At 43.0% G+C, this 26,537-nt stretch overlaps 1 protein-coding gene across 3 annotated transcripts in view; it reads left to right on the plus strand.

Moving 5' to 3' along the window:
• The window catches only part of INPP5A (inositol polyphosphate-5-phosphatase A), a 295,368-nt gene that overhangs the window by 192,710 nt on the left and 76,121 nt on the right, over positions 1 to 26,537 (plus strand). For all 3 annotated transcript variants that reach the window (XM_077350184.1, XM_077350186.1, XM_077350185.1), the window contains exon 9: positions 6,222 to 6,306. In XM_077350184.1, coding sequence (XP_077206299.1) covers positions 6,222 to 6,306 — 85 coding nt within the window. The remainder of the gene's footprint in view (positions 1 to 6,221; positions 6,307 to 26,537) is intronic.

Consider the following 26,537-nt stretch of genomic DNA (forward strand, 5'->3'; position numbering starts at 1 on the left):
ACTTTGACCTGTGGGAAAAAACAGATGTAAAATAGCCTTTCTGCTTTCTCTGCATCTTTCGTTAGAGTTTGTCCATCCGCACCCAACAGTGGGCCTATTGCCTCCTTTACTTTACGTTTGCTCCTCACATAACTGAAAAATCTTTTCTTGTTACAATGGGCTTCCCTGGCCAATCTTAGCTCACTCTCAGCTTTGGCCTTTCTGATGATTGATCTACAGTGCCTAGTAACCTGTAGGTACTCTTCTTTAGAGCTCTGTCCTCCCTCCATTTCCTGAACATTTTCCTTTTCTTTCTTAGTTCCTCTTGAAGTTCTCTGTTCATCCAAATAGGCTTCTTAGAACTCCTGCAGTGTTTTCGTCTTTCTGGGATAGTCATTGATTGAGCATGCAATAGCTCTTGTTTGAGTAGCGCCCACCCTTCACATGCTCCCTTCCCTTCCAGCATTCTCGTCCATGGTATGACACTCATCATGTCTCTGAGTTTATTAAAGTTTGCCCTACGAAAATCCAACATCCGCATCTGGCTACAAGCTTCCTTGGCTCCCCATCTCAAAAGGAATTCTATGAGGACATGGTCACTTCCCCCTAGGGTCCCCACCTCCTTCACCTCATCCACCAACTCTTGCCTGTTGGTCAGTATTAAGTCCAGTATGGCTGAACCTCTTGTGGGTTCATCTACCATTTGATAAATGAAATTGTCAGCCAGGCAGGTCAGAAAGTTGCATGACTGAGGACGCTTCGCAGAGTTTGTTTCCCAGCACACATCTGGGAAATGGTGAAATGTTGAGAAAGGCTGAATCAATGTAAGATGTTTAGGCAAGTCTAGAAAAGTGAAGAGCCTAACAACCCAAACAAATAAAAAGAAACACTTAAGCCAGATCCCACCTCTCTTTCTTAAAGGAAGGGTCAATCCAGGGAAACCCTAGGCTTCTTAGTCAGATAGGGCCATTCCTGTCCCAGGCAAATCAAAATATTGAGATTCTCTACCGTTATAATCTCAGTCATGTCTGGATTCAGTTTCTACTTGTCCATCCTCATTACACTTGACCACTGTTTTCAAAGGACACAGAGAGCTGTTCTTGAATATTTAGTGAAGCATAGAGCTGGTTGTCATCAGCATACAGAGGACACTGAACCCATACGCTATGAATGAACCTATTCAGCTGCTTCATGCATATATTAAGCAACACAGGTGACAGCACTGACTCTGTTGTACCCAATGTAATCCATCCCAGGAGGTTGACATGGCATCTCCACTAATAATTGTCTGCTTCCTGTAATACAACAAAAGGCTGAAACCACTAGAGAGTCCCTCTTGAAATTACAGCCAGGCATTTTATACAGCCCAAAATAACAAAATGATCAATACGTCAAAAGCCACTGAAATATCTAACTGAATCAACAGGGAAAAATTACTGTTTTCAATCTGTAGATACATGTAATCTACCAGTACTACTGAAGCAGCCCAACATCCAAAGGGTGAAAAGATTTGAGAAAGTATGTATTCAGAATTTTATAAAATTCCTGAAGTCACTCTGATGCCACATGATTGGTCATCTTGTCCAGGAATAGAAGATTACGGAAGGACAAAAGCTGTCCAAATCGTCCTTAGCTGCTTCCTTAAATACCCAGGGAAAATCACCCTCTTCCAATGCAGCATTATAAGTGGTCCTCAAGGTATTCTTGATTGAACTTAATCACCAAAGATGGCCAAAGTGATGACTTGCAAGTGGTGATTTTTACAACCACAAATACTTTTTTTCAACTCTAAGCAAACTGAAACAATCCAAACAAATGTATTCAGCAATGCAATAAACCAGCCAAAGAATTTAATGCTAAGGGAAACCCTGAATTCAGACTGGGACAGATAGGAATACCAAAGTCCCTTATATCTTCCACACCCATTTGCATTTATTTGTGGACATCCAGTGGGTCTCAATGCCCTAATGGCAGCAGGTGTTAATAAATATTCATTGCTATAGGCTCTGGATGTGGCGTTTGAATGGTCTTTATGGCAGTGAAGGGTTGAAAGGTAGTGGAATACACACCACAAGCATACAATAATTAAAAATACTTAGGAATGGCTTGCTAAGCCATGACCTCCATTACGCTGCTTTGAATAAACTGGAACATTGCCGAATGTACAAAGACTTGATGGATGGATGCCTTAATTTTTTTTTCTGTAACAGCTTATGAATGTGAATCATTGGAAATTAATGATTCTGTCAAGAGGAAAATAGAAGCCTTGTTACGTGATGCTGCCAAAAAGTCTTGTATATCTCCAGGACAAACGGAGGATGAATACTTCAGCACATGATTGGCTGTCCAAATGAATCAGTATCAGTTTGCTTACTTTGAGTCCAACTGCGACAGAGAAAACGAGAAATCAGCTGTTTAAAATTGCAGTGGAGCAAATTGGGATGATGATCCAGAGAATATGGTGACTCTAACCAATAGGTGAAAGTGTAGCAGATCACAGCGATATTTATTTGTTATTAGACTTCTATACAGCCCCTACCAGCCAGCCATCTTGGGGCGTTCACAACAGATAAAATACCATTTAAAACCAGAACAGACTAACCCCACCCAACCCACTCTGCCCTGCGATGCAACGGCTCCTCTCACTATAAGTTGGGGTGGTTTGGAGGGCGGGATCCAATGATGTTCTGCTGCCCAGCCTCTACCAAATGCCTGGAAGAGCTTTGTCTTGTCACCCGTCCAGAATTGCAAGAGCTCCATCAGGGCCCTCAGCTCTTCCAGGAGCTCATTTCACCAGGCTTAGGCCAGGACTCTCTTGGGCCAGGGACCACTAGCCTGCTAGGGGCATAAGGACATAGGTGGTCCTTTAGGTATGCTGGACCCAGACCATGAATGGCCTTAAAGGTCAAAATCAGAACCTTAAACTTGATCCGGAACACAACTGGCAGCCAGTGCAGCTGCTGCAGCACAGGCTGGATACGAGCCCTCCATGATGTTCCAGTGGGGATACTCACAGATGCATTTTGTACCAGCTGCAAATACTGGGTCAAGGATAAGGGCATGCCAGCATAAAGCAAGTTACAGAGGTCTAGTCTGGAGGTGACCATCGCATGGATTACTATGGCTAGGTGTTCCAGGACCAGGTAGGGCACTAATAGCCTTGCTTGGCACCGGTGGAAAAATGCTAGATGGGCTACCTTAGTGACCTGAGCCTTCATGGCATCAAAGGTCACCCCTGTATTCCTGGCTAGTGGAAGTGGGTAGAAAACTCCTAGCATAAGCACGTTTAAACCTTTCTTCCCAAAAAATGCAGAAAGGAGCAGAAAATGCTTCATAACAGCATCATAACAGCCTACGGCACTCTACTCTCCATTTCCTAGGATTAGAAAGTAGCTTATCTTTGCATAAAGGATAGGTTTAATGATTCTATCATTTTTCATCAGTAGCTGAGGCTTAGGTGGGAGCAGCTAGAATGGATGGGCCAGTGTTGAACACCTGCGTCTGTCTTGCCAAAAGGATCTCTTTATTAAGGATGGAAACAGGAGGATTGTGACCAGTATACACATCAAGTGGCCATTTCAGGGATCTTTCCAAGTGCTGGTATCTTATTAGACATTGTTGTTAGTTGCGCAGTCATGTCCGACCCATCGCAACCCCATGGACAATGATCCTCCAGGCCTTCCTGTCCTCTACCATTCCCCAGAGTCCATTTAAGCTTGCACCGACTGCTTCCGTGATTCCATCCAGCCACCTCATTCTCTGTCGTCCCCTTCTTCTTTTGCCCTCAATCTCTCCCATATTAGGCATACAGAGCATTAAACCAAGACCTTCTCTAATGCATAGTGTGCATGCTCTTGCAGTGTTCTGACCACCTCCCAGCTGGGTGGTGCCTCTTGTGCCTGTTAAAGGATATCAGCTGTACCCTCCTTTAATGCTGGACTCCTTTAGCTTGATCAGCTATGGCAGCACTATAGAATGAGGTCGTAAGTCTTGTAGTTTCGTTTTTGATAATGTGATATAGACATCAAATAGGAACTGTGTGAAATACTTCTAGATCCACCCACTGAGAAGCATTAAATTAAATGCTGGTGACATGGCTTGGCTGCATTCTTTTTTACACCACTGAAATTTATCACTCCTTTGGGTGATTAATTGCAACCTTTTATAGGAAATTTTGATTCATGGCATGTTCAAAAGGAAATTGTAATGCAGGATTACAATAAAGCAACTTCTAAAGCTCTCTAGTCTTCTTAGGGAAAAAATCTCACTTCTGCATATATTTGATATTTGATGAGCTATAAAGATTTATAGTTGTTAACTGGTAAAATCTAGAGGAGTGCATTTTTTTCATAAGCTGCTCATTCTGGCCCATTCATCTCTCTCAGATCACTCAAAGCATCACTGCAGAATGAATCAGACCTCCTATCCTGATCTTTCCCTCAGCATCAGAAACTGCTCAATAGAAATCTGTTCACTAAAACCAGTTGACCAGCTCCACGTATTGCTTTCCAGTCGATGAGATTGTGTACTTTTGCAGAGCAGAATAATTTATTTCTCAGGGGCCCCATGCCTTGGCTTAATCTGTGCCGTGATCCAGTGAAACTTTTCTAGAAAGAATATTTTTGTTACCCCTGTATTTGCAGAATCATTCTGGTGTGAGACCAGGAAGAAACATCTGTACATCTCTTGCCAATTTACCCACTGGTTTGAGTTTCATTACTGTAAAAAACTCAAATACTTTGGCCACCTCATGAGAACGAAGGACTCCCTGGAGAAGAGCCTAATGCTGGGAGCAATTGAGGGCAAAAGAAGAAGGGGACGACAGAGAATGAGGTGGCTGGATGGAGTCTGTGAAGCAGTCAGTGAGAGCTTAAATGGACTCCGGAGAATGGTAGAGGGCAGGAACGCCTGGAGGATCATTGTCCATGGGGTCGCAATGAGTCAGACATGACTTCGCACCTAACACCAACAACTTAAAAAAATATATTTTCAGAGGGTTTGCGGTTTTCATTTGATTAGAGGTACATGTGTTTACACAAAAACCCATTACTTATTATCCATGCATTTTACAAATAGTGAAATTCAATCAAGTAGATATATATTTGGGCGAATTTCTAACTAATAAGTTTGAGTGCTGGACACTCAAGTAAACTGTTACTTTATGTTGAGAAGCAGGAAAATAAGAAATAGCAATGAGAGTGGCGAATCCCCCTCCCCCAGTTCATGGTGACTTTGACACCCATGGTGCATTGTGATCTTTATCAATCTTTGCTATCATCACTTGGAAATTTAACCATTTCAAAAACTGTTTTTCCAGCTTATTGAGAGTATTAGGTGTTATCACAGTCCAATTACTTAATAACTCCCTTTAGACAATGCAATTAATCTTTATTAAGTTATTTATCCCACCGTTGTCAATTTAAATTGCATTGAGTCCTCTTTCAGTCAAGAAAAGTAGTCACAGACTCTGCCCCCTAAGTGTGTTCCGATTTTAGATGGACCAGTGTGGCAGGAAAAGTTGCTCAACATGGCCAAAAGAACAGAATCACGCCAGATTTTAATATCTGATTACCCTCCTGTTTTGGCAGTGGCACTGAAAGGCCTTCAGGGTGGTTATTATTTATCATGTGGCATGTGTGTAATGTAGCCAGGCAATCCAAGGATTGTCTAACAGCCAGGCAAGCTACGTTCAGAAGTGGTTTGCCATTTCCTGTCTCCTCGTCATGACCCTGAGCGTGCCTTGGAGGAACTGCCACTCAAATCCTTGGAGTTCTCCCATCCAAATACTAGCCAGAGTTGGCCGTGCGTAGACTTCCAAGATCTAAAGCAGCAGTTCTCAACCTTCTTACCGCTGCAACCCTGGTGGCGGAGGCGGCTGCCTACACATGCACACGGGCGACATGCACAGTTGCGCAACCTGGCGACCCCGCAGAAGGGGCCAAGCGACTCCAAATGGGGTTGGAACCCCAAGGTTGAAAACCACTGATCTAAAGGAATCATGCTTGTCTGGTTTATACCCAGAGATATCTTAGAGAATTTTGTTCTCTTGTATAGAGTTGAGTCAATCATAGGGGTAGCTTTCCCTACCACCATTGTTGAAGGCTTTGATTTAAGGATGCATACCCTATGAAATTCTTATAACCTCACTACAGTTAAACAATAGGTCAAATGTCATAAAGAGGGGTTTTTTTGCAAATAGCTGAGCTTAGTGTGTTTAATGTTTGTCTTATATGCCTTTTCAGAATTATAGACCAGCGGTTTGAAAGAGTTTCATATTTTGTCTTTGGAGATTTCAACTTTCGACTGGATGCAAAGTCAGTGGTAGAGGTAGGATCTTCTTTCTTTATATCTGAGGTTTTTCTTGAAAAAGAGTGTTTAAGAAATGTTTTTGGGTTGGTGTTGAGTTTGTAGGAGAAATAACAAGTATGGATAATGACAATAAGAAGCAAAAGTTGACATTGGTCAGAAAGTACCACTATTTAATCTGGGTGTCTTCTCTTACTGTCACTGTTAGACTTACAGTTTCTCCTATCTGAAGCACAGTACAAGGACAAACTATAAGTAGTGTGAATCTGGTAAATATAATGTGTCTTTTTTGAAAAACCCAGGATATGGTGGGCAGAGAAAAAAGCTTTCTTTCTTTCTTTCTTTCTTTCTTTCTTTCTTTCTTCCTTCCTTCCTTCCTTCCTTCCTTTCCTTTCCTTTCCTTTCCTTTCCTTTCCTTTCCTTTCCTTTCCTTTCCTTTCTTGCCCATAAACTGATTTGATAGCCTGAATGGATTGCTTTCACAAGAGAACAATCTTTTTCAGTAAATAAAGTAGCATCCATAAAGTGCTGTCCACTGGACAGGTGTGTTGTCTGCATTGTTGGTGCCTTCCTTGTGGACAAATATGCTTCTACAGTTTGAGAATTGTTCATTCGGTGACAGTCAGAATTGAGTTTCTGACTCATTTTATTTGTTCTGATCAGTTTCATTTAGTAGTGGCCACCAGGGGAAAGTGTACACTATCATGTGTGCCTTCTTTCATCTGGTGCAGCCATCTTGTTTTGCTCTTCCATCCCTCTGCCACAACCCTGAGCATGATTTTAAATAGGTCAGAACCAGGCTGAGTGGAAACCGCTGTTGGTCCTTTAGTAGAAAGCTCACTTGCAATCACATGTACCTAGAAATTACTTTTTACGTGGGCTACACTCTACCAAGAAACACACAGTGCAATCCTAAATCTACACCCTTCTAAGCCCATTGACTTCATAGGAGTTAGAAGAGTGTAACTCTGCTTACAACTGACCCCGTCCCGTCAAAAAAAGAAAGGCTGGGAGAGGTAATGAGCAGCTTAAGTGTTTCTTATAGGAACAAAGAAGTGATATACACATATGTCAATACACTTGTATTGACACATGTTTCTTATTCATAGGTAGAAGGCATCAAACTGACCAAAAATCTTTATTGTCCCCCAAAAAATGCCATACTGTATATCCAAACAAGTGTGGCTAAACCCTACCTTCACACCCAGGAGCTTCAGTACTGTGGTCAATTTTGTTGCTGCAGCTATTCAAGCTAAGGACTCTTGGAAACCGCTGCCCAATATATCATTTCTGCATGCACTGAAGTACGGTACAAAGATGGACAGATGTGCTGTAAAATAATACAGTCATGTTCTATGCATGTATGACTGAGATTCATGCCCATGCCTTAGTGAATGTAGAACATCCATGCTGGATTCGTGTGTGACCCATTTCATAGGGAATTATTCTGCAGTGGAACCTAAAAGGCAGACTGAATCTGTATGGATTTGCCAGTGCCACATAGTTATCATGAGTTGTCTTGCTAACCATTGTCCCTCAGAGGATTGCAATTAATGTGCAGTTTTGGCAGGGGGGGGCGATTAAAAGGAATAGGAGATCTCTTACACCTGTCTTTGTCTCCAATTGAGGTATATTTCATTGAGGATGTTGATATCCTCCCTTTCTAGATGGCTCAATTTGGAAAAAAGTTGCTCAACTTCATCCTAGTATATAGTGGGTGTCGGTGAAATTTTGGAATATTTTATTGAGCATCACTGTTTGATATTCATGATTGCCAGGGTCTCATGCAGTCCTAGTGGGAAATGTGGTCTAGTCTCAGCTGACTTATGACGACCCTGTAGGACAGGCTTTCTCAGCCAGGGTTTATGAAACCCTGGGGTTTATTGACAGCCCTTCACGAGTTTCCCAAATGGGTGGGAGTTAATTTTTAATACATATATTTTAAAAATTGTTAAACATTGATCTGGTAATATGACCAAATAGGGTCATGTTGGTCTGCCCCCCCCTTCCCAAAATGGCCAAAGATGGTTCGAGAGAGGGTGGAAAGAGGAGGGGTCCCAGGTGGGCATGTACACAGCTATGCTTTCCAACCATATTCTGCACAATTGTGCCACTTCTGGGTTTTCTTGAAGCCTGAAGAATGTTTCAGGGGTTCTTCAACAGTAAAAAAGATGACAAAGGGTGCTGTAGGGTTCTCAAGGTAGGAGACAAACATAACCTGCCTCTGTGTAGAACAAAGTTTGAGACCAGTATGCTTGCACATGAAAGCTTATACTTTGAAAAAACTTTGTTGGTCTTAAAGATGCCACTGGCTTCAAATTTTGTTGCTTCAGACCAACATGGCTGAATCTGCCTGCCTAGTGGTCTCCCATTGAGAGCCAGCTTGGTGTAGTAGTTAAGAGTGGTGACCCCTGATCTGGAGAACTGGGTTTGATTCCCCATTCCCCACATGCAGCCAGCTGGGTGACCTTGGACCACTCAAAATTCCCTCAGAGCTCTCTCAACCTCACAAGGGTATCTGTTATGGGAAGAGGGAAGGTAGATGATGGTAAGCCACTCTGTAAATCCTTCTGGTAGTAAAAAGCTGAGTACAGATAATCAGCTCTTCTTCTAAACACTAACCAGAGCTAACCCTGCTTAGCTTCCAAGATCTGATGGAATTGTGTTAGCTTGGACCAAGCAGGTCAGGCTCCTCTCAGATTAGATGTCCATTATGGCTGCATTTTCTGGTTAGATCTAAAAGCAATAACCATCTCTTGACATAGTACTTATTTCTGTCTCTCATGCAGAATGATTTCTTTAGTAATGCAAATTCAAGCCCTTAATCCAAATAATTTTCTCTGAGTATTTTCCATAATAACTTTGCACAGAAACTTCAGTTCATACTTCAGGTATGGAATTATTCTACTTGACTGGGGGGAAGCCCTTTCTCTCTTCTCTCTCCGTCTTTTGTTGCCTCCTTGTAATAAATTGCAGACAAGTGAATCACGCAACAAATATCCCATAATGGGAATTTCTAATAATAACCTTCCCCAAATCTTGATGTGACTGTTTTCATTTCCAGAGTGCTTTACGAACATTAATTCAAGTTTGCTACATTCATACATCTAAAGCTAGAGACAAAGCACGGTTTACATATGAATCAAAATGTTTACCCATCAACTTCACGAGCTTTGAAGAAATATTGCAAATCCTTTACAATGTCTTTAAAGAAAATTAGTGTATATCACCCTGCCGTGTCAAATGGAACTACTCTATGAGAGATCCTATCATGATAATAGTCAAGGTGAGATAGCTAGAGCTGTAAAAACCTTGCTGTGTCGTAGATGGAAAGTTTTTGACAGACGTTCTTTTAAATACTGAGCCTTCAGTGAAATGCTATGCTTATAAGGATTGGGGTGCTGCATGTGACATGTGGTTTGTCCTTTCTACCTTAGACCCATGGGTATGCATGGTTGAGCACCAAATGCATAGTCAGAGATTTATAGCGACTTTTCAACACTGAAAATGGCTATGTGAATCAGTGTGTGGGATACCTGTGTGTTTCTCCTCCTGTGCCGCTATGAGCATCAGTGCAGTCTGACAGCTGGCCTCAGACCAGGGAAAACTGGTTCACAGTTCCTGCTCAGCCATGAGTCTACTTGGGAGATGGCAAGTCAGTCAAAATCTCTCTCACCGTACCCTACTGTACAACATCAGTGCAAGGATAAATGGATGGCTGTAGCCAACCAGAAACGCCACATTGCTCATTGAAAAAGGGTGGGATATGAAATGAAATATTGTTCATAACACCCTAAGCAGAGTCACACCTTTCTGAACCTGTTGAAGTCAGTGGGCTTGTAAGGGAGTAACGTTGCTTGAAATGACACAGACGGTAGTCTATTTATCCAATACCCTGCTACCTTTCTAAGGCTGATCTGCAGCAAAGATATTGGCTTTGGCTGATTCCCATGCTACGCTAAAAACATGGGAGGAGAGAGCTGGGGTGGAAAGCAGCCATGGGACCCAGTAACACTTTCTGTGTTGGGGGGGGGGGAGAACAAGTGAGCAGATTCACCATAATAGCTCGCTAAACCCAGCCCTCGCTCCCTGAATGAATCCCGAGGATGGACTATCTTTCCAGCTGAAGTCTGAGGAATATCTTTCAGTATATTATGGCCCATCTCTACTATTTCCTTGGCCTGCTTTTTCAAAAACTGAACATTATTTTAGCTAGCAGGCAATCTGATATACTATAGTGCCAAGGTTCAGCCATTGAACTATTACCCTAGTATATGTAACTAAATTAAACACATTATCCCCCCTCCATCACTTTCTCCCATCTATTTAAGACAATGTTTCTGCAGGAGATGACACAGCCAAATATTTAGGTACAAGAAGAACCTCCAAGTGCCGGATTTGATGCATTAAACTGTTAAGAACTGCCTGCCTAAATAGCAGCACAAGGCAGTATATTTCCAAAGGACATTCTCCGCAGAGCTACTGAAAGAGGAGATATACGAGTTGTTTCAAAATAGATTTTCTACCTTCATATACAGCGACATAAATCAGATGCCACATTATTGGCCCTATTAAATCATAATTAAGACACAATAAATCATTAACATGATTTATTTAAGGGGGGAGGAATTACTTCCTAGCATCAGTTAGTCTTTATTACGAAATTTGTATTTAGTTGATATAGGAAAGATCTGAGAGAAAGAGATGGTTCACTTAGGTTAACAACCTTTTCTTCCTGAACTAAAAATGAGCCAAATTAACCAAGTGTACCTTGTGTACCTTGAACCTGTGTGCCTTGCACAAATACTTGTGCTTGTGAGTCCAAGAATGAGTGACTGATCCGTCCTGAATCCTCCTCCTTCTTATGGACCCTGGTACCACATGATGGCTTGATGGATCTCTTCGGTCTCAGAAGTAGCTTTTCGGGGAAGGTCCAAGGACTGTTGAGACAACCAGAAGCTGATAAACATCCCTTCCATGAAATTGCTTAATTCACTGAATCATTGCTTGTTTTCTATTAGCTGTTGCTGTTGTGGAGCGGTCTTACTGGCCATCTTGTCAGGGATGGTTTAAGTTTAGACTGATCCTGCATTGAATATGTGGTCAAACTAGATAACCTCCTAACTAAGGGTCTATAGCACATAGAGAAAATCTAATAATTTGACTCATGAAGCCCTTTTTAAAGGTTTTGTACCTAATACTCAAGTGCAGAACTTTCTAGAAACACTCTCATGGATTGTCTTGCTGCTTGCCATTTGAATGCTTAATTTGTCGGGGGGGGGGGAGCAAGATTATAAGCAAAAACAGACCTGCAGTTACCCCTTTGCATTTCATGGCTATTTTGCCCCATTCCTTTTTTCTGCTTGTGCTTGCAATACATCTGCTGAGACTAATTCATACTTTTGAAAAAAGCCACAAATTTGTTTGCCTTTAAGGTGCCACAGGATTCTCTTTTTCTGTTGGCATAGTTTCAGTTGCTATTATTCTTTGGACCATTTTTGATATTAAGTAGTTTATTAGTTAAAGGTCACCTTTGCAACATGCATGAGAATGTCTGTAGCTAGAAACATGAAGTGTGTACCCTTCCCGCATCAGCTTTTTATTCCATGCTCCCATGATGCGAAATCACATCAGCATCCCAACACGAGACCTTTCCCATCCACACACACACATACCCAAGCACCATAATACATAATATAATACACTTTTATGACATTTTAGTGTAGTAGGCTGGATTCAAGACAAAAACATGCAACAGTGGATTTACTGTCTTTCCCATTGAGGAAAAATTGGATTAAAATATTTCTTTTTCTCTCAGAAGTTCTGTGTCCCTCCCCAGAAAACTGCTGCTGAGTTAGAACAGACCCCCTGGAAGAAAATGCCACATTGAATGGGAAGTAGCAGCAGGAAAGGGAAACTGGCTGAAATCATTCCTATACATCCCATTCTTGATTCCATTCAATAATCTGCAATTCAGAGGCTTGTAGAAAGCTATTTTTGTAATAGCATATAAGCTTGTTTATAAAAGAACCCTACATTGCATTATGATGGTGATGGAAACTGTCATCAAGTTACAGTAGATTTACAATATTTGCCGGCGTATAAGACGACTGGGCGTATAAGACGACCCCCCAACATTTCCACTTAAAATATAGAGTTTGTTACATTACATTACAGTACTATGGGCCACTATGGGCAGCTATGTCTATCCCAACTGAAGTGCACCCGGCGTATAGGATGACCCCCCCCCCACTTGGAGGCATGTTTTTCAGGGGGGGAAAGTAGCCTTATATGCCAGCAAATACTGTACATTGATCCTGTGGGGTTTTCAGGGCAAGAGACATCCTGAGGTGGTTTGCCATTGCCTGCTGCAGCTACCCTGGACTTCTTAGTTGGTCTCCCATCCATATATTAGCCAGGGCCAACCCTGCTTAGCTCCCAAGATCTGGCCAGACCAGGCTAACCTGGCCCATCCAGGTCAAGGCCCGTTCCATTACAGCTTTATCCCTTTTGTCAAAATGCCTGTCAGGACAATTCTTTTACAGTCTTCTGTTTCTCTTTCACTTGCCTTCTCCTCCGCCTAAAACATACCTTGGGGTTTCTGCCCATTCCTTAATCACAAATTATTCACAAAAGATGGTAGACAGGGTAGGCCTGCACCCGTGAATTCTTGCTTTGGTGGGGATCCACATACTGGCCAAGATGTTGTTTGTTTGTTGCACAATAACAGAGAAAGCAGGATCATCGGTTCTTTTATTTGCTTCCATGTTTGAAAGCTTCAGTTCTTTGCTGTGGGCAACTCCCAGAGCTGCATTCAAAGTCTAAAATGTCTTTGAGCAGTAAATAAAACCCGTAATTCCCATTGAGGATTTGTGGCAAACACTTGATGTAGCTCAAGCTGATGCGGGAAGAATTCCCTTAGAAAGGCAGGGAGGAATGCCCTTTGTGATGGAAACATCTGCTGGATCGTGAGCTCGCGGGGCTGCTGTATTGCCGCAGGAATACGCCACCAAAGTTTAACTTGCAGTGGAAAGCTTTCTGGTAAATGACCAGTCTACCCTAACTACATTAACAGACTAAAGAATCAACATCACTTCATTGCTTTGCTACCCTGTATGCCTAATCAATGGCTGGATCCACTAGCCCACGGTTAATTGGTATCTACTCTGTCACAGTTCAGATAATGTAGATAGAGGTTTCAGCTCATTATTCTTTTAATCATAGCTGCATTCCAGCTGTGTTTGTTCTAGCAGGGCAATAGCGGCCTTCCTTGTTTGTACCAGTTTATGGATTAAGGACTGAATCTCCCATGCACTCCTAGGCTGCTGCCTTCATTCCGTTTAGTGAGGTCCCGGCACAGAATGACTCCCAGCATCACACTCGGTAGATCAGAGGACAGCTGCCACATGTTTATTTTTAATAGTTTTTTTTTTTTTGGTGCAGCCGAGTAACTCAGCTACTTTGCTGTGACACCAAAAGCTGATTTGGTGATGCATCTCCATTCATGTTGATTATTCCCTTTATTTAAGCCTCCATGAAACATCGTGGGTCCCTTTGATCCCACGGTGGTGAACATTCTGCAGAAATACTGTGGCCCTGGAGTCCAGTTGCTCTGCTGTATGTTTCCAGATCATGGAAGGGAGTCTGGTAGAAGGTGCAGCTTCTGAGGAACTTCTTTAAAAAAGAAAAGTTCTGAAATTACAAATGGTGAGAAGAGGCGGGAGAGGCTCCAAGAGTTCGTGAGCACTGGAGCAATAAAACACGAAGACCTTTTGCCACTGATCATATTCAAGACAGAGTTCTAGTCCTAAGAGCCCATATGGCTCACTCCAGTTCGATGGCTTGGTGGGAAGATTGCATTTTCTAAGCAACACTTATTTGCAGTTTAATTGCCGAAAAATTATAGAGTTCCCTACATCAGAACCTGACTGTGTATCATTGAGGTGCTTTTTGAAAAGAAGAGAATCCCTTGGTGGTACTAAAAGACTTTAAATATCTATTTGGGTGGATCTCTGCCCTTTAATAAAAGTTTAAAATAGCTGTTGATTACTATTAAGTTCTACTAATTTTGTTACAGCTAAACTGCAGTAGATGCCAATTGAGATTTCTAGATTTGTCCTTTAAATCATTGGCAAATCTTGCCAGCTTTTTAAATAGAAAAAATGGAATGGATGAATGAAATTGCTCCTTCTCCAGTTCATCATGGAATAGCTTCTGATCTGTCAGTCAAAGAGGGAGAAAGAGAAGACCACACAAGGCTCTTCATATTCTGCATTTGGATCCCTGCTTGTGGTGTCTTGTCAAGCCCAAGAAGAAACTAGTTTACAGAGCTAGTCACCCAATTTGAAAATTGTTCCATACAGTAAATTTGGTAGTAGAATTAGTCCCATAAATCATCCCTTTCCCCTTTAATTCACATGGATGTATGGAAGTGTTAGTGGAAGGGTCACAACCCCTGTCTGTAAATTTGTAAGGCTGCCTACACACTGGTGTCCAATGCTGACTGTCATTTTGTGCTTTTAACATGCACGATGCCCTTTCGCCTGCATTTGTTAGAGCAGATGTCCTTGATTGATTTGCCTGGCATGAGGGAGGGTTTTGACCTGCAGGGGGTTGGCCTTTATTTCTATAGTCCTTCAAGCAATGGAGCAGGAAACGGGGAGTTTTCCTTGTGGTGGGCAGGTCTCTTCTCTTAGGAATTGCTAATGAGACTTTCTGCATGATCTTTCACTGTAGCCTGTATGCTCAGGTTAACTCCTTGTCCTGCAGCTGGGAGGTAGGACATTCTTTTTACTTGCCTCCTCAACTTTATTTTCCATGCCATTTATTGGAAGATGGGGTATAGTTTGCTTTCTTAAATGTGGTTCTCGACATTCTTCAGCCCCTAATCAAACAAGACCGAAACCTGTTTTTAAACCCATTTTATATCACCAAAGGAAACCAGTGTAAATGCTGGAAAACTTTCTTATTCTTCTTATTATTATTTCAATTTATTACCTGCCACTCCCATACGGCTCCCACAAGCTGCCACTCACACCGCTCTATCCTGGGTGGGGGGCCATACAGATTTTCCTTGCCACGTCGGCCTCAACCAAAAACCTGGTGGAAGAGCTTCGTTTTGCAGGACTTGCAGAACGCTGAAAGCTCCCTCAAGGCTCATTCCACCAGGTAGGGGCCAGGATCGAAAAGACCCTGGCCCTGGTCAAGGCCAGGCTCGCTTCCCCGGGGCCAGGGATGACCAACAAATTAGTGCCCGCAGAGAATAAGGCCCTGCAGGGGGCATAGGGTGACAGGAAGTCCCTCAGATATGTGGGCCCCAGACCGTGTATGGTCTTAAAGGTTAAAACTAGAACCTTGAACAGGATCCAGACAGCAACTGGCAGTCAGTGCAGCTGCCTCGGCACTGGCTGGATGTGGGCCCTCCAAGGTGTTCCCATGAGGGTCCTAGCAGCCACATTTTGAGCCAGCTGCAATTTCCAGATCAAGCCCAAGGGCAGGCCCGCGTAGAGCAAGTTACAGAAATCTATTCCGGAGGTGACCATCAATGTGGCTGGAGGACAGGTAGGGGGCTAGTAGCCAAGCCTAGCAAAGATGGAAAAATGCCTGGCTAGCTACCCTCTTGACCTGTGCCTCCAGAGTTAGTGAGGCATCAATTCTCACCCCCAAATTCCTGGCCTGGGACGTGATCGTAAGTTGTGTCCCTCCCAGAGTGGGTAAATGTGCTTCCTAAACCAACCCCTACCCCCCAGCCACAGGACTTCCATCTTGGAGGGGTTGAGTTTCAGGTGACTCTGCTCAAGCCTTGCAGCCACAGCTTCCAAACATCTGGTGAATGGTTCTGGGGGAGAGTGCAGGTAGCCATCCATGAGGAGATAGAGCTGGGTGTCATCAGTGTTTTGATGACAACCCAGCCCAAAACTCAATACCAGCTGGTCCAGAGGGTGTGTAAGATGTTAAATGGTGTCGGGGAGAGAACCGAGCCCTGAGGGACTCAACAAGGAAGTTGATAAGAGCACAAAAACTCATCCTCCACAGCAACCATCTGGGTTCTGGTTATGGAGAAAGAAGCATATCCAGCTAAGAGCTGTGCCCCGTATCCCCGTCCCAGTGAGGCTGAGCATCAGCATTTCATGATTGACCATGTCAAACACAACTGACAGATCTAACAGAACAAGCAAAGCCAACACAACTCAATCCAACTGGCAACAGAGGTCATCCATCAGGGCGACTAATACCGTCTTTACCCCGTGGCCAAGAAGGAAGCCAGACTGATATGGGTTGAGCGTCGAAGTTTCCTCCAGGAAGGCCAGGAGCAGGTCTGCCGCAGCCCTTTTAACCACCTTACCCAGGAACACTAAATGTGAAACTGGTTGGTAGTTGGCTGGGTCCTGCAGGTCCAGTGACGGCTTCTTAAGAAGAAGGCAAATCACTGCTTCCTTGAGCAGCTCAGGAAACTCCTCAGTTGACAGGGAGCAGTCCCTGAGTTGATCTCCTATCCGCTGACCACCTCCCTTGAGGAGTGAAGACGGGCAGTGATCAAGGAAGCAAGTGGTACCCCTAACTGTCCCCAGAAGCCTGTCCACCTTGGGTAAAGAGAGCCATCTGAAGCCATCAAACGTCACTTCCAGAGGCAGCCAGTTCTACAAATGGCCATCGGCCATTTTTATTTCTAGGGAAGCTGATCACAGATGAGATCAACCTAATAACATGGTTATTATGATTATAAGCAATGAATGATATTAAAAATATTAAAAATATTAAAAATATTTTTAAAAGTGTGCGTGCAAACGAAAGCTCACACCTTGAATAAATCTTTGTTGGTCTTATAGGTGCCATTGGGCTCTATTTTTTGTTGTATTTCTACACATTTAAGTCAGCTCTCCACAAAACTGGTGTACCTTGCTATGTGAGGGGAAGGAGCTCAGTGAGAATGCTGATGCCTTGGAATTTGTCCTTTGAGGTTCTATTTTCTCTAGAAGAACTGTCATGTAGTCTAAAGATCAGACTAGAAATTGGCAGTCTTAAAGCACTTTAAGGAACTCTGTGAGATGAAACTCTATCCCTCAGCTCATTCTGTGGCAGGAAAGAAGCTACTCCCAACAGGTGATACCTCTCCAAGTGCCAGAAGTAACTGGCAGTCTCTGGGAGCCCATATTCCTTTCCATCCCCATTTTCCTTTTTCCATGGACAGAAATTTCTTTAAACCTTTCTTTACCCCCATCTTTGGTCCTATAAGCTGTTCTTTTGACCTGTACCAGTTCAGGATTTAGTTTGTATTGATTTCTGGTTGTTGTTATGTTCGAAGTCGTGTCCGACCCATCGCGACCCCATGGACAATGATCCTCCAGGCCTTCCTGTCCTCTACCATTCCCCGGAGTCCATTTAAGTTTGCACCTACTGCTTCAGTGACTCCATCCAGCCACCTCATTCTCTGTCGTCCCCTTCTTCTTTTGCCCTCGATTGCTCCCAGCATTAGGCTCTTCTCCAGGGAGTCCTTCCTTCTCATGAGGTGGCCAAAGTATTTGAGTTTCATCTTCAGGATCTGGCCTTCTAAAGAGCAGTCAGGGTTGATCTCCTCTAGGACTGACCGGTTTGTTCGCCTTGCAGTCCAAGGGACTCGCAAGAGTCTTCTCCAGCACCAGAGTTCAAAAGCCTCAATTCTTTGACGCTCGGATTGATTTCTGGATGCTGTTCCAAACGAATGTAGGTACTAGATATTTATATTAAATGCTCAGTTTGTATCCCCCCTTTCATTAACATCTTTTAAATAACACAACTGGGATGGATGAGTCGAGGAGTAAGGGTCTAGTACAGGATACTTAAGAGCCTCTTGTGGCGCAGAGTGGTAAGGCAGCCGCCTGAAAGCTTTGCTCATGAGGTTGGGAGTTCGATCCCAGCAGCCGGCTCAAGGTTGACTCAGCCTTCCATCCTTCCGAGGTCGGTAAAATGAGTACCCAGCTTGCTGCTGGGGGGTAAACGGTCATGACTGGGGAAGGCACTGGCAAACCACCCCGTATTGAGTCTGCCATGAAAACGCTAGAGGGCGTCACCCCAAGGGTCAGACATGACTCGGTGCTTGCACAGGGGATACCTTTACCTTTACCTTTACAGGATACTTATTGTCATCATCTATGATATCTTATTTCACTTTTTGGCAAGATGGCATAGCCTTGGCTATTTAATGTTTTTATTGCTGTGCTTTTATTGTAAACCACCACGAGCCAGCTGGTCTGGGAGTGGTGGTATAAAAACCAGAGAGAGAGAGACAGAGAGAGAGATGCCAATGTAAATAAATGGATGAAAATTTAATTCCATACTGGTAAAAATAATACAAAAGGCAAATGTGAAAAGTGCCTTACAATGGCTTGTCTTCTTCCTTCAAAGTTGAGGATACAGTGTAGTAGTTGGGGAGGAACAGTTGCACAGCTGCAACTCCAAGGTGGAGTACCTCAGGGCGCAATCTTCTCTAGCACAGCTGGTTTGGAGATTTGGGGTGGGATGTCACCAATATGAGGACAACTCCCAGCTCTATCTGATAATAGGTGACTGATTGAATGTTCCCCCAGATATGTTGGCCAGGTGTTTGGAGGTAGTAGAGGAAAGGCTCCAGTTGAGCCGCCTGAAACTAAATCCCGAAAAAACAGAGGTCCCATGGCTGGGGAGAAAGGGGCTAGAAGAGGAAGCCTCTGATTGACCCTCAATTTTGTACTCACTCAGGCCTCATAAGATGAGTCTGGGGAGGGATTTTCTTTTATTTCTTCTTTGTGTATAATTTTTCTGTATACCTAAGAAGTCTCCCAAGTATATAGAGACTCTTACTTTGTCTGTAACAGCATCATTTTACTGCTTCCATGGTTCACCCTATTGGGGGCATGTACCCCAGTGAGGGCCAGCCAGAAGCCTGGCATATCATCAGAAGGACCGAACACTTTGAGGTATAATGATGATAATTGGTTTTATGCATATCTAGCTCTACCCCATGCAAATTTAATCACTTAGCAGTGCAGTCCTAAAAAATCTGGCCCTATAGAGCTCCCAAATGTAGTTAACCAAAAAGTCTTTAATGGGGTAACAGGCCCAAATAATTCCTCCTATCTATAGGTCTAAGTCTATAAACAACAAAAGCATCCTTATGCACAAGCATCTCTTCTTGCTGTTTACCTTTATATTCTTTCACTTTGTAACTGTAAGTGCCTTGAACCATAATGCTGGTGAAACTCTGATCCTAGGAATGTCTATGTTATGCTTGAGCCAACACAAATTATTTCTGAAGGAAAGACAGATAGGTAGACATGCTCTGTTTCCTGCAGTTTTTGATTAAATCTGGTAGGTATCATGTTTCATATAGTCAACAATTCAATATTATTTATCCTTCAGTAATTTGATATATTAATGGCACTGTGATTTTTTATATGCAAAACCATAATAAACTATTATACCAATATGCTAATTTATTTCCATGGCAATTCAATAAAATAATTTGTTATTAAGCATCATAGCTGAAAATTTCATATTAATCTATAAATGGAAAGTGTCATACAGAGTTGCTGTGCAGAAAATATTAAGTAATCTGTTTTAGTAATACTTTTTGAGTATCATGAATGCCTTTGATCCAACTGTGGTAAATTGAAGAAAGGCATATAATTTATGAAGACATTAAGTCAGGAGTTTCTTAAAACCCTGGCATTTCTCGAAGGCCACGGAAGGGTTTCCCCGATCAGATGGGAGTTAATTAATTAATACAGTTTTTTTAATTTAAAAAAATCAGGCAATGTGATTATATATGGTCCTGTTGACCTACCCCTCCCAAAATGGCCAATAATGGGCTTGGAGGGGATGGAAAGGGGAGGGATCCTGGTAATAAAAATCCTTGCTGGCCGAGATTCATCACACATGGTAGCAACTGGAGTCCAGAGAGGTAAGTACTCTCGTTTTAACTTAACTCTGTTTGGGGGGTGGGTTGGCAGGTGGTGATGGAACAGCAGATGTCTGCCCCAGCACTGTTGCCAGCCCAGTAGTGTAGGCCGCTGGGACATTTCTGGTGTTGGAGAAGTAGGGGATGATAGTGTGATGTCGGTGTGTCAGGATGATGTAACAAGTTAAGCATGGACACTCACACTGGATATGAGAACATCAGAACAGCCCTGCTAGATCAAACTGATATCCTGTCTAGACCAGGGGTAGTCAACCTGCGGTCCTCCAGATGTTCATGGACTACAATTCCCATGAGCCCCTGCCAGCAAACACCGGCAGGGACTCATAGGAATTGTAGTCCATGAACATCTGGAGGACCGCAGGTTGACTACCCCTGGTCTAGACCAGCATCCTGTTTCACAACCAACAAGTTGTTCTGGAAGGACAGTTAACAGAATAAAGAGATCAAGGTCTTCCCTGGGTATTGCTTCTTGGTTTGCTACCACTGAATATAGAGATTCCCTTTAGTCACTGTGGCTAGCAGGCATTAAAGGACTTTTACTCCATGAATTAGACTTTGAAAGACATCTTTGCTTGTGGCTGTCACTACATCTACTGGCAGGGAATTTTATAAGATTGCATTTGTCTGTGTCACTGTTTGTGTGTGTATTAATGTGTAAGGGAGCCATAGCCTATCACCTTCAGAAAACCCAATAAGCATGTTAATGGCAGAGGTTTATAAAATTATGTATGTTGTGGAGCATAAGAACCGCTTGCGGCGCAAAGATGAGTGTGTATACTTTCTCTACCAATTGCTGCTCCTGTTGCTGCTTTACAATGGAGACTGGGTCTTCATGTTGAGGGAAAGGCTATTTTTTAACAAGACTATTGGTTGCTAATTTTTGCTTGCACTTTCTTTGATGCGGAGCTTTATAGGGAGGGATCAGTCAGTGCTACTTTGGAAGTCTCATGAATTCTGCAGCAGATTGCAAAAAAGGTTCCTACTTTTTACAAAAGGGTAAATAATTAGGTGGCTGTCTGCTTTGGTGGGGGGCAGGGGGCAGTACACATCCAGTATTTATTGATTCATTTAAAAAAATTGTCGAGACTTATTAGATTGCCCAAAGTGAAATTCCCGGTATCCAGCTCTCAATTGTTTGGCCCCCAACACAAGCATCATAAAACCTTTTGTTGCACGCTTCTGGAGCAGAAGTATTTTCTGAGATCTGTTTGTAGCATCCAGCATGGAACAATTAATTGTGGTAAACAGAGAATTGGCTACAGTTGACCCCTATTCAAGTAGCCTTTCACACTGAACAAAAGGCACAGCTGTGTGGATACTAATGTTGTCACTGAGTCTCCTGAGGTGGTCTCCTTGCAGCAGAAACAGTAAATTGATGGAGGTATGGCCAGTTCTTGTGATCAGCCAGGCTAAAATTACTTATATCCTTTTATCTGTTGGGAAGAGTTTGAAAGGGAGTCTCCTGTTAAAATGATACATCCTATAGGTATAATGCAGCCGGTGTCGTTTCTGCCCTGCAGCCACATCATAATACTTGTCATGGCCTTCCATTTTCATTTTTGTGTATTTTCCCCAACAGGGAATTTAAATGTTTCTTTTTGTTCTTTTGGATGGTTTCTTTCTGTTGGTTTTGTTAGAATATGCAAGATCTGCCATGTGCATAATTGAGCAGAATAAAAAGGGTATCCTGTAGGGGGCATTAAACACAATGTAAATTTAGCATATATAGGATAGGAACTTTTCTTGATGCTTTTCAAACTATCTCCTCCAGTGTCCTGAATGGCTCAACGGGAGAGTTCCTGCTTTTTGAGCACACTTCCTCCCTGTTACTTCCCGGACAGTTATTGATCATAAGAATGACAGCTGCTAGTTAGCTCTGTATCTCTCTGTCTATACATAGTTGTTTCTCTTTATTCTTCAAGCAGTCTGGTGCTTTACTTTCTCTGCATATTCAAACTCTGCCAAAAGATCTGAAGCAACAGAACACATTTTGAGTCCCATGGCACCTTTATGTTCAACAAAGTTATTCTGGGTATAAGCTTTCATGTGCAAGCACACTTCTTCAGATGCAGTTATCTGTTATCTGAAGAAGTGTGCATGCACATGCAAGTTTATACCCAGAATAAAACTTTGTTGGTCTACTGGACTCAAACACTCTTTCTTTGTTTATCTCCTTGGAGGGCCTGGCCTGGCACCAGTGCGAGACCAGGTGGGGAAGAGACATTGGGGTGTTGGCTGCCTGCCAGGAAAAACCTAGCAGTGACAGCACACGCCTCTAGGAATTGTTGAAAACTCTATAGTAAAATTATAGTGTTTTTTATGATTTCTAGGGAGAACTGACATCACTAATGGCAATTCCTCCCCCATGGTTTTCTTCTCCCACTGACTACTGGAATGCCACCGGGCAGATGGCAACCCTAGGTTTGCTCTTTCCATCTTAAATATTGCCAGGATTTAGAAGGCAGCAGAACTCTTTGGGGTTCTTGGAATAAATGAAACTATTCCTGTGAACGAAATAACTCTTTGGCTTGATCTCCCATCTTCTAACGTTGATAAAAAGGATGATGGATCGTCATTCTCACTTCTCTCTCATGATGGCTTATAGCCTGGGAAGTGTTCGCTGCTCATTCAGATGCTACTCTACTCAGATTATAGTGAACGGGAATCCTACAACAGGTGCAGACTAGAGTTTTAGCATGCCTATGCGTATTATGTGCCCTCAAGTTGCTTCTGACTTACGGTGACCCTGTGAACTAATGACCTGCCTACTAGAGTTTCAGATTTTGTGTTTCAAACAGCATCCCTTGTAAGCAGATGCTGCTTTACAAACAAATGTGTATGTGTGGGGAGGGGGGGAATCCTTCAAAAGCATGGGGAAAGTTTCTTATAAATGGGGAAAGTATCAAGAGTTATGCTGATGATGTACAAACATCTGGATGTTATCGGGCCAGTATACTTAAGGCAATTAAGATTTGAATGTATAGTGCACTTTGTGCAAACTGATTTACAGTGCACCTTGCTGCCTTTGGTTTTTCAGCTTAAAAGATCTGATCTGTAATAATAAGTATGCGGGGCCCTGTCTGCTTGAGCTTCAGGGGCCTATGCTCCACCATCTTGCTCCCTCTTTGGAGAGAAGTTCCAAGCCTCATAATGGGAAGGAAGAGGAATGTATCACTTGGCTTCTTTTCCTCTGAGCTTGACTCAATTGCCTTGCAGCCTGGAGTCATCAGCGTATATTTTCCTCCTTGGCTTGTTTCTGGAAACTTTCTGTTCCTACTTTCCCTTGGCTTACCCCACAGCCATCTCCCCTGGTCTTTGATACCCATTGGGTGTATCCTGTGTCCTTCTGTGGGGCAGCTAACTGGCCCCATAGCCTCTGCCCCCCCCCACAGCCTGGGTTCAGGGGGCTTTCCAGGCGGTAGCATTGCTGTGGTGCTGGAGACTGCCTCCACCAACTGGTCCAGCTGTTACGATGATAGCCTTATGACTGGCTTCTCCAACCTTATGCCAGCTAGAACCTCTGAGAGTGGTTTTTGTTTTTTAAGTTATAAATATACTTGACAAATTGTCAAGAAAAAAGTAATTGAAGCAATTAACAGTTCAAAACCATGCAGATTCACTGTCAAAGCACAACAATAAAAACTTCTCAAATGTCATTATTCAAATTGGAGATGAGAGGCAGCTCTTTACTAAAAGAGCAGCAGAATCAGGTACACCCAGCCAAAGAATGCCATTCCCTCAGAGGTGCACCAGTGTCCTCCCCATAACAATGGATCTGATGTCCTGTTTGCTAGAATACAGCAGTTTGTAGACATCCAAGCTTATAACACAATTCCAAGATCAGACATAAAAATACAGTTCCAAGGTTCAGGCGCAGGTTAGACAAACAGGTTCAAGTCCACAGAGAAATCCAAGAACAAAGTTACAAATATGCAGACTAGCACCAGAAATAAGACCCCAATCAAGAACATCAGCAACCAACGAACAAATTGCTTCCACACACCCACTCCCTTAGAATCGTAGAGCAATGGTCTCTAATCTGGAGAACTGGATTTGATCCCCCACTCCCTTTCCACATTCAGCCAGCTGGGTGACCTTGGGCCAATCACAGTACTCTCAGAGCTCTCTCAGCCTCATCTACCTCACTGGGTGTCTGTTGTGGGGGAGGAAGGGTACGTGGTTGTAAGCTGCTTTGAGACTTCTTAGGGTACAGCCCTGATCTTGCCCTTCAGACATCTTTTCCCCTGCAAAAACCTCAAAAGACAATTAAAAAAACACAATCTGAGTTCCTTGAGGATGCCAAAACTGCCATTTTGGTGTAGTATAAATCAAAGAGCACTGAATTCATCAGGGAAAGGCTAGAGTAGTGTTTCTCAACCAGGTTTCATGAAACCCTGGGGTTTCTTGATGGCCCTGGAAGGTTTCCTGAATGGGTGGGAGTTAATTGATTTTTGTATATTTTTTAAAAAAATGTTAAACATTTATAGGGTGATATGACCATATATTGTCATGTCGACCCTCCCTCCCCCCCACCCATGGCCAAAGATGATCCTGGATTAGATGGGAAAAGGAGAGACCTCAGATGAGTGTGCGTCCCAACCGTATTCTGCATGATTGCCCCATTTCTGGGGTTTCTCAAAGCCTGAAGGATGTTTCAGGGGTTTCTCAACAGTAAACAAGTTGAGAAAGGCTGGGTTAGAGAGATGAAAACACCGCCTTCAGAAGTGTATAGACCTTGATGGAGGATCTGTCACGAAACAATAGCTTCACATTTTTGGTACTTTTGTTTAATAAAGATTTCTGTGATTTTGTAGCAATATATTTTGACTTACCCTTGTATACCATTATGTGACATTGGTGTTACTAGTATTTCTAGTAGAAACTGGCATTTCTATTATTAACATCTGTAAGGAGAATAACCATGACTAGTGCTTTTGATTATTAGGAATGGTTAGGTTGCCAATCTCCAGGGGGACCCTGGAGTTGTCCCACAATTACAACTGATCTCCAAACTACAGAGGTCTGTTCCTCTGGAGAACATGGTGACTTTAGAGGATGGACTGTATGACATTATACCCTGATAAATCCTTCCCCTCCCCAAACTCCACCCTCCCCAGGCTCCACCTACCAAATCTCCAGGAATTTCCCATCCCAACAATATCTATTTATAGAGGCAGAACCAGTGCAGTCATAGTGGCCAAAATATCTGATTAGAACTGGGAAGACCCAGACTCAAATTACTGGGCAGTCACCCAGCTTGATCTTAGGCCGGTCACTTTCTTTCAGCCTAACCTGCCTCACAACATAGTTGTAAAGATAAAATAGAATAGGGAAAAGTGGGTCTGTTGCCCTTAAACCCCTTGGAAATAGCATGGTGGATAAATATAAGAGATGGTAATATTCTTGGTGGTGGTGGAAAATGCCATCCACTCATCATTGATTTGTGGCAACCCCATAGGGTTTTCAAGGCAAGAGACCTTCAGAGGTGGTTTGCCATTGCCTGCCTCTTTTTGCAACTTTGGACTTCCCTGGTGGTCTCCCATCCAAATACTAACCAGGGCCAACCCTGCTTAGCTTCTGGGATCTGATGAGTTGGACTGGCCTGAGCCAGGGCTAGCTAAACTCATGACTGTGTATTTCATCAAATTGCCACTTCTTTAACTCTCCTGAATTCATAAGTTTTATCAAAGAAGGAATAATAAGCCATGCTCTTTACCCACCAGCAGCAACATTCAATACAAATACTAATAAGAAGAGGTGGGATCCCGGGCTACAAGCTCAGGTTTGAGCAGGGGCTGGTTTCCCTGCATCCTCCTGCTTCCACACAGGGGAGCATTTGGCCCAGTGCATCTCAACCGCCCCAGATGTATGCTCCCACACGGGAGCCAGGGCAGTGAAATTCCCAGTGCGGAAATGGTCAAAGTGGCTTATAATCACTGACCCTAACTTTCCCCACCACAGACACTCTGTGAGGTAGAATCAAACCCAGTTCTCCAGATTACAGGCCACCACTCTTAACCACGACCCCAAGTTTAAACAGTGTGTGGATTGCTACCTTTTAAATGGCAGTGAAACACTTTGGCTTCATCATGTGATGGTAAGATTTTGGTGTGGATTAAGCTACATTGTAAGTAGAGGTCACTGTTATAAACACAGCCATGTGTGTAATTAAAATATAATAAAGGTTTATTAAATTAAAATGCATAAACCTCAGCTCTGGTATGGATGGTTTTATTAATGAAGGCAAATTACATCTGTCCATCTGAGGCACCTGCTAAATGTTCAATATAAATTACTGTCATGGATATTGTGATTA

This window comes from Paroedura picta, chromosome 8 (assembly GCF_049243985.1).
Source record: "Paroedura picta isolate Pp20150507F chromosome 8, Ppicta_v3.0, whole genome shotgun sequence".
NCBI classification, from domain to species: domain Eukaryota; kingdom Metazoa; phylum Chordata; class Lepidosauria; order Squamata; family Gekkonidae; genus Paroedura; species Paroedura picta.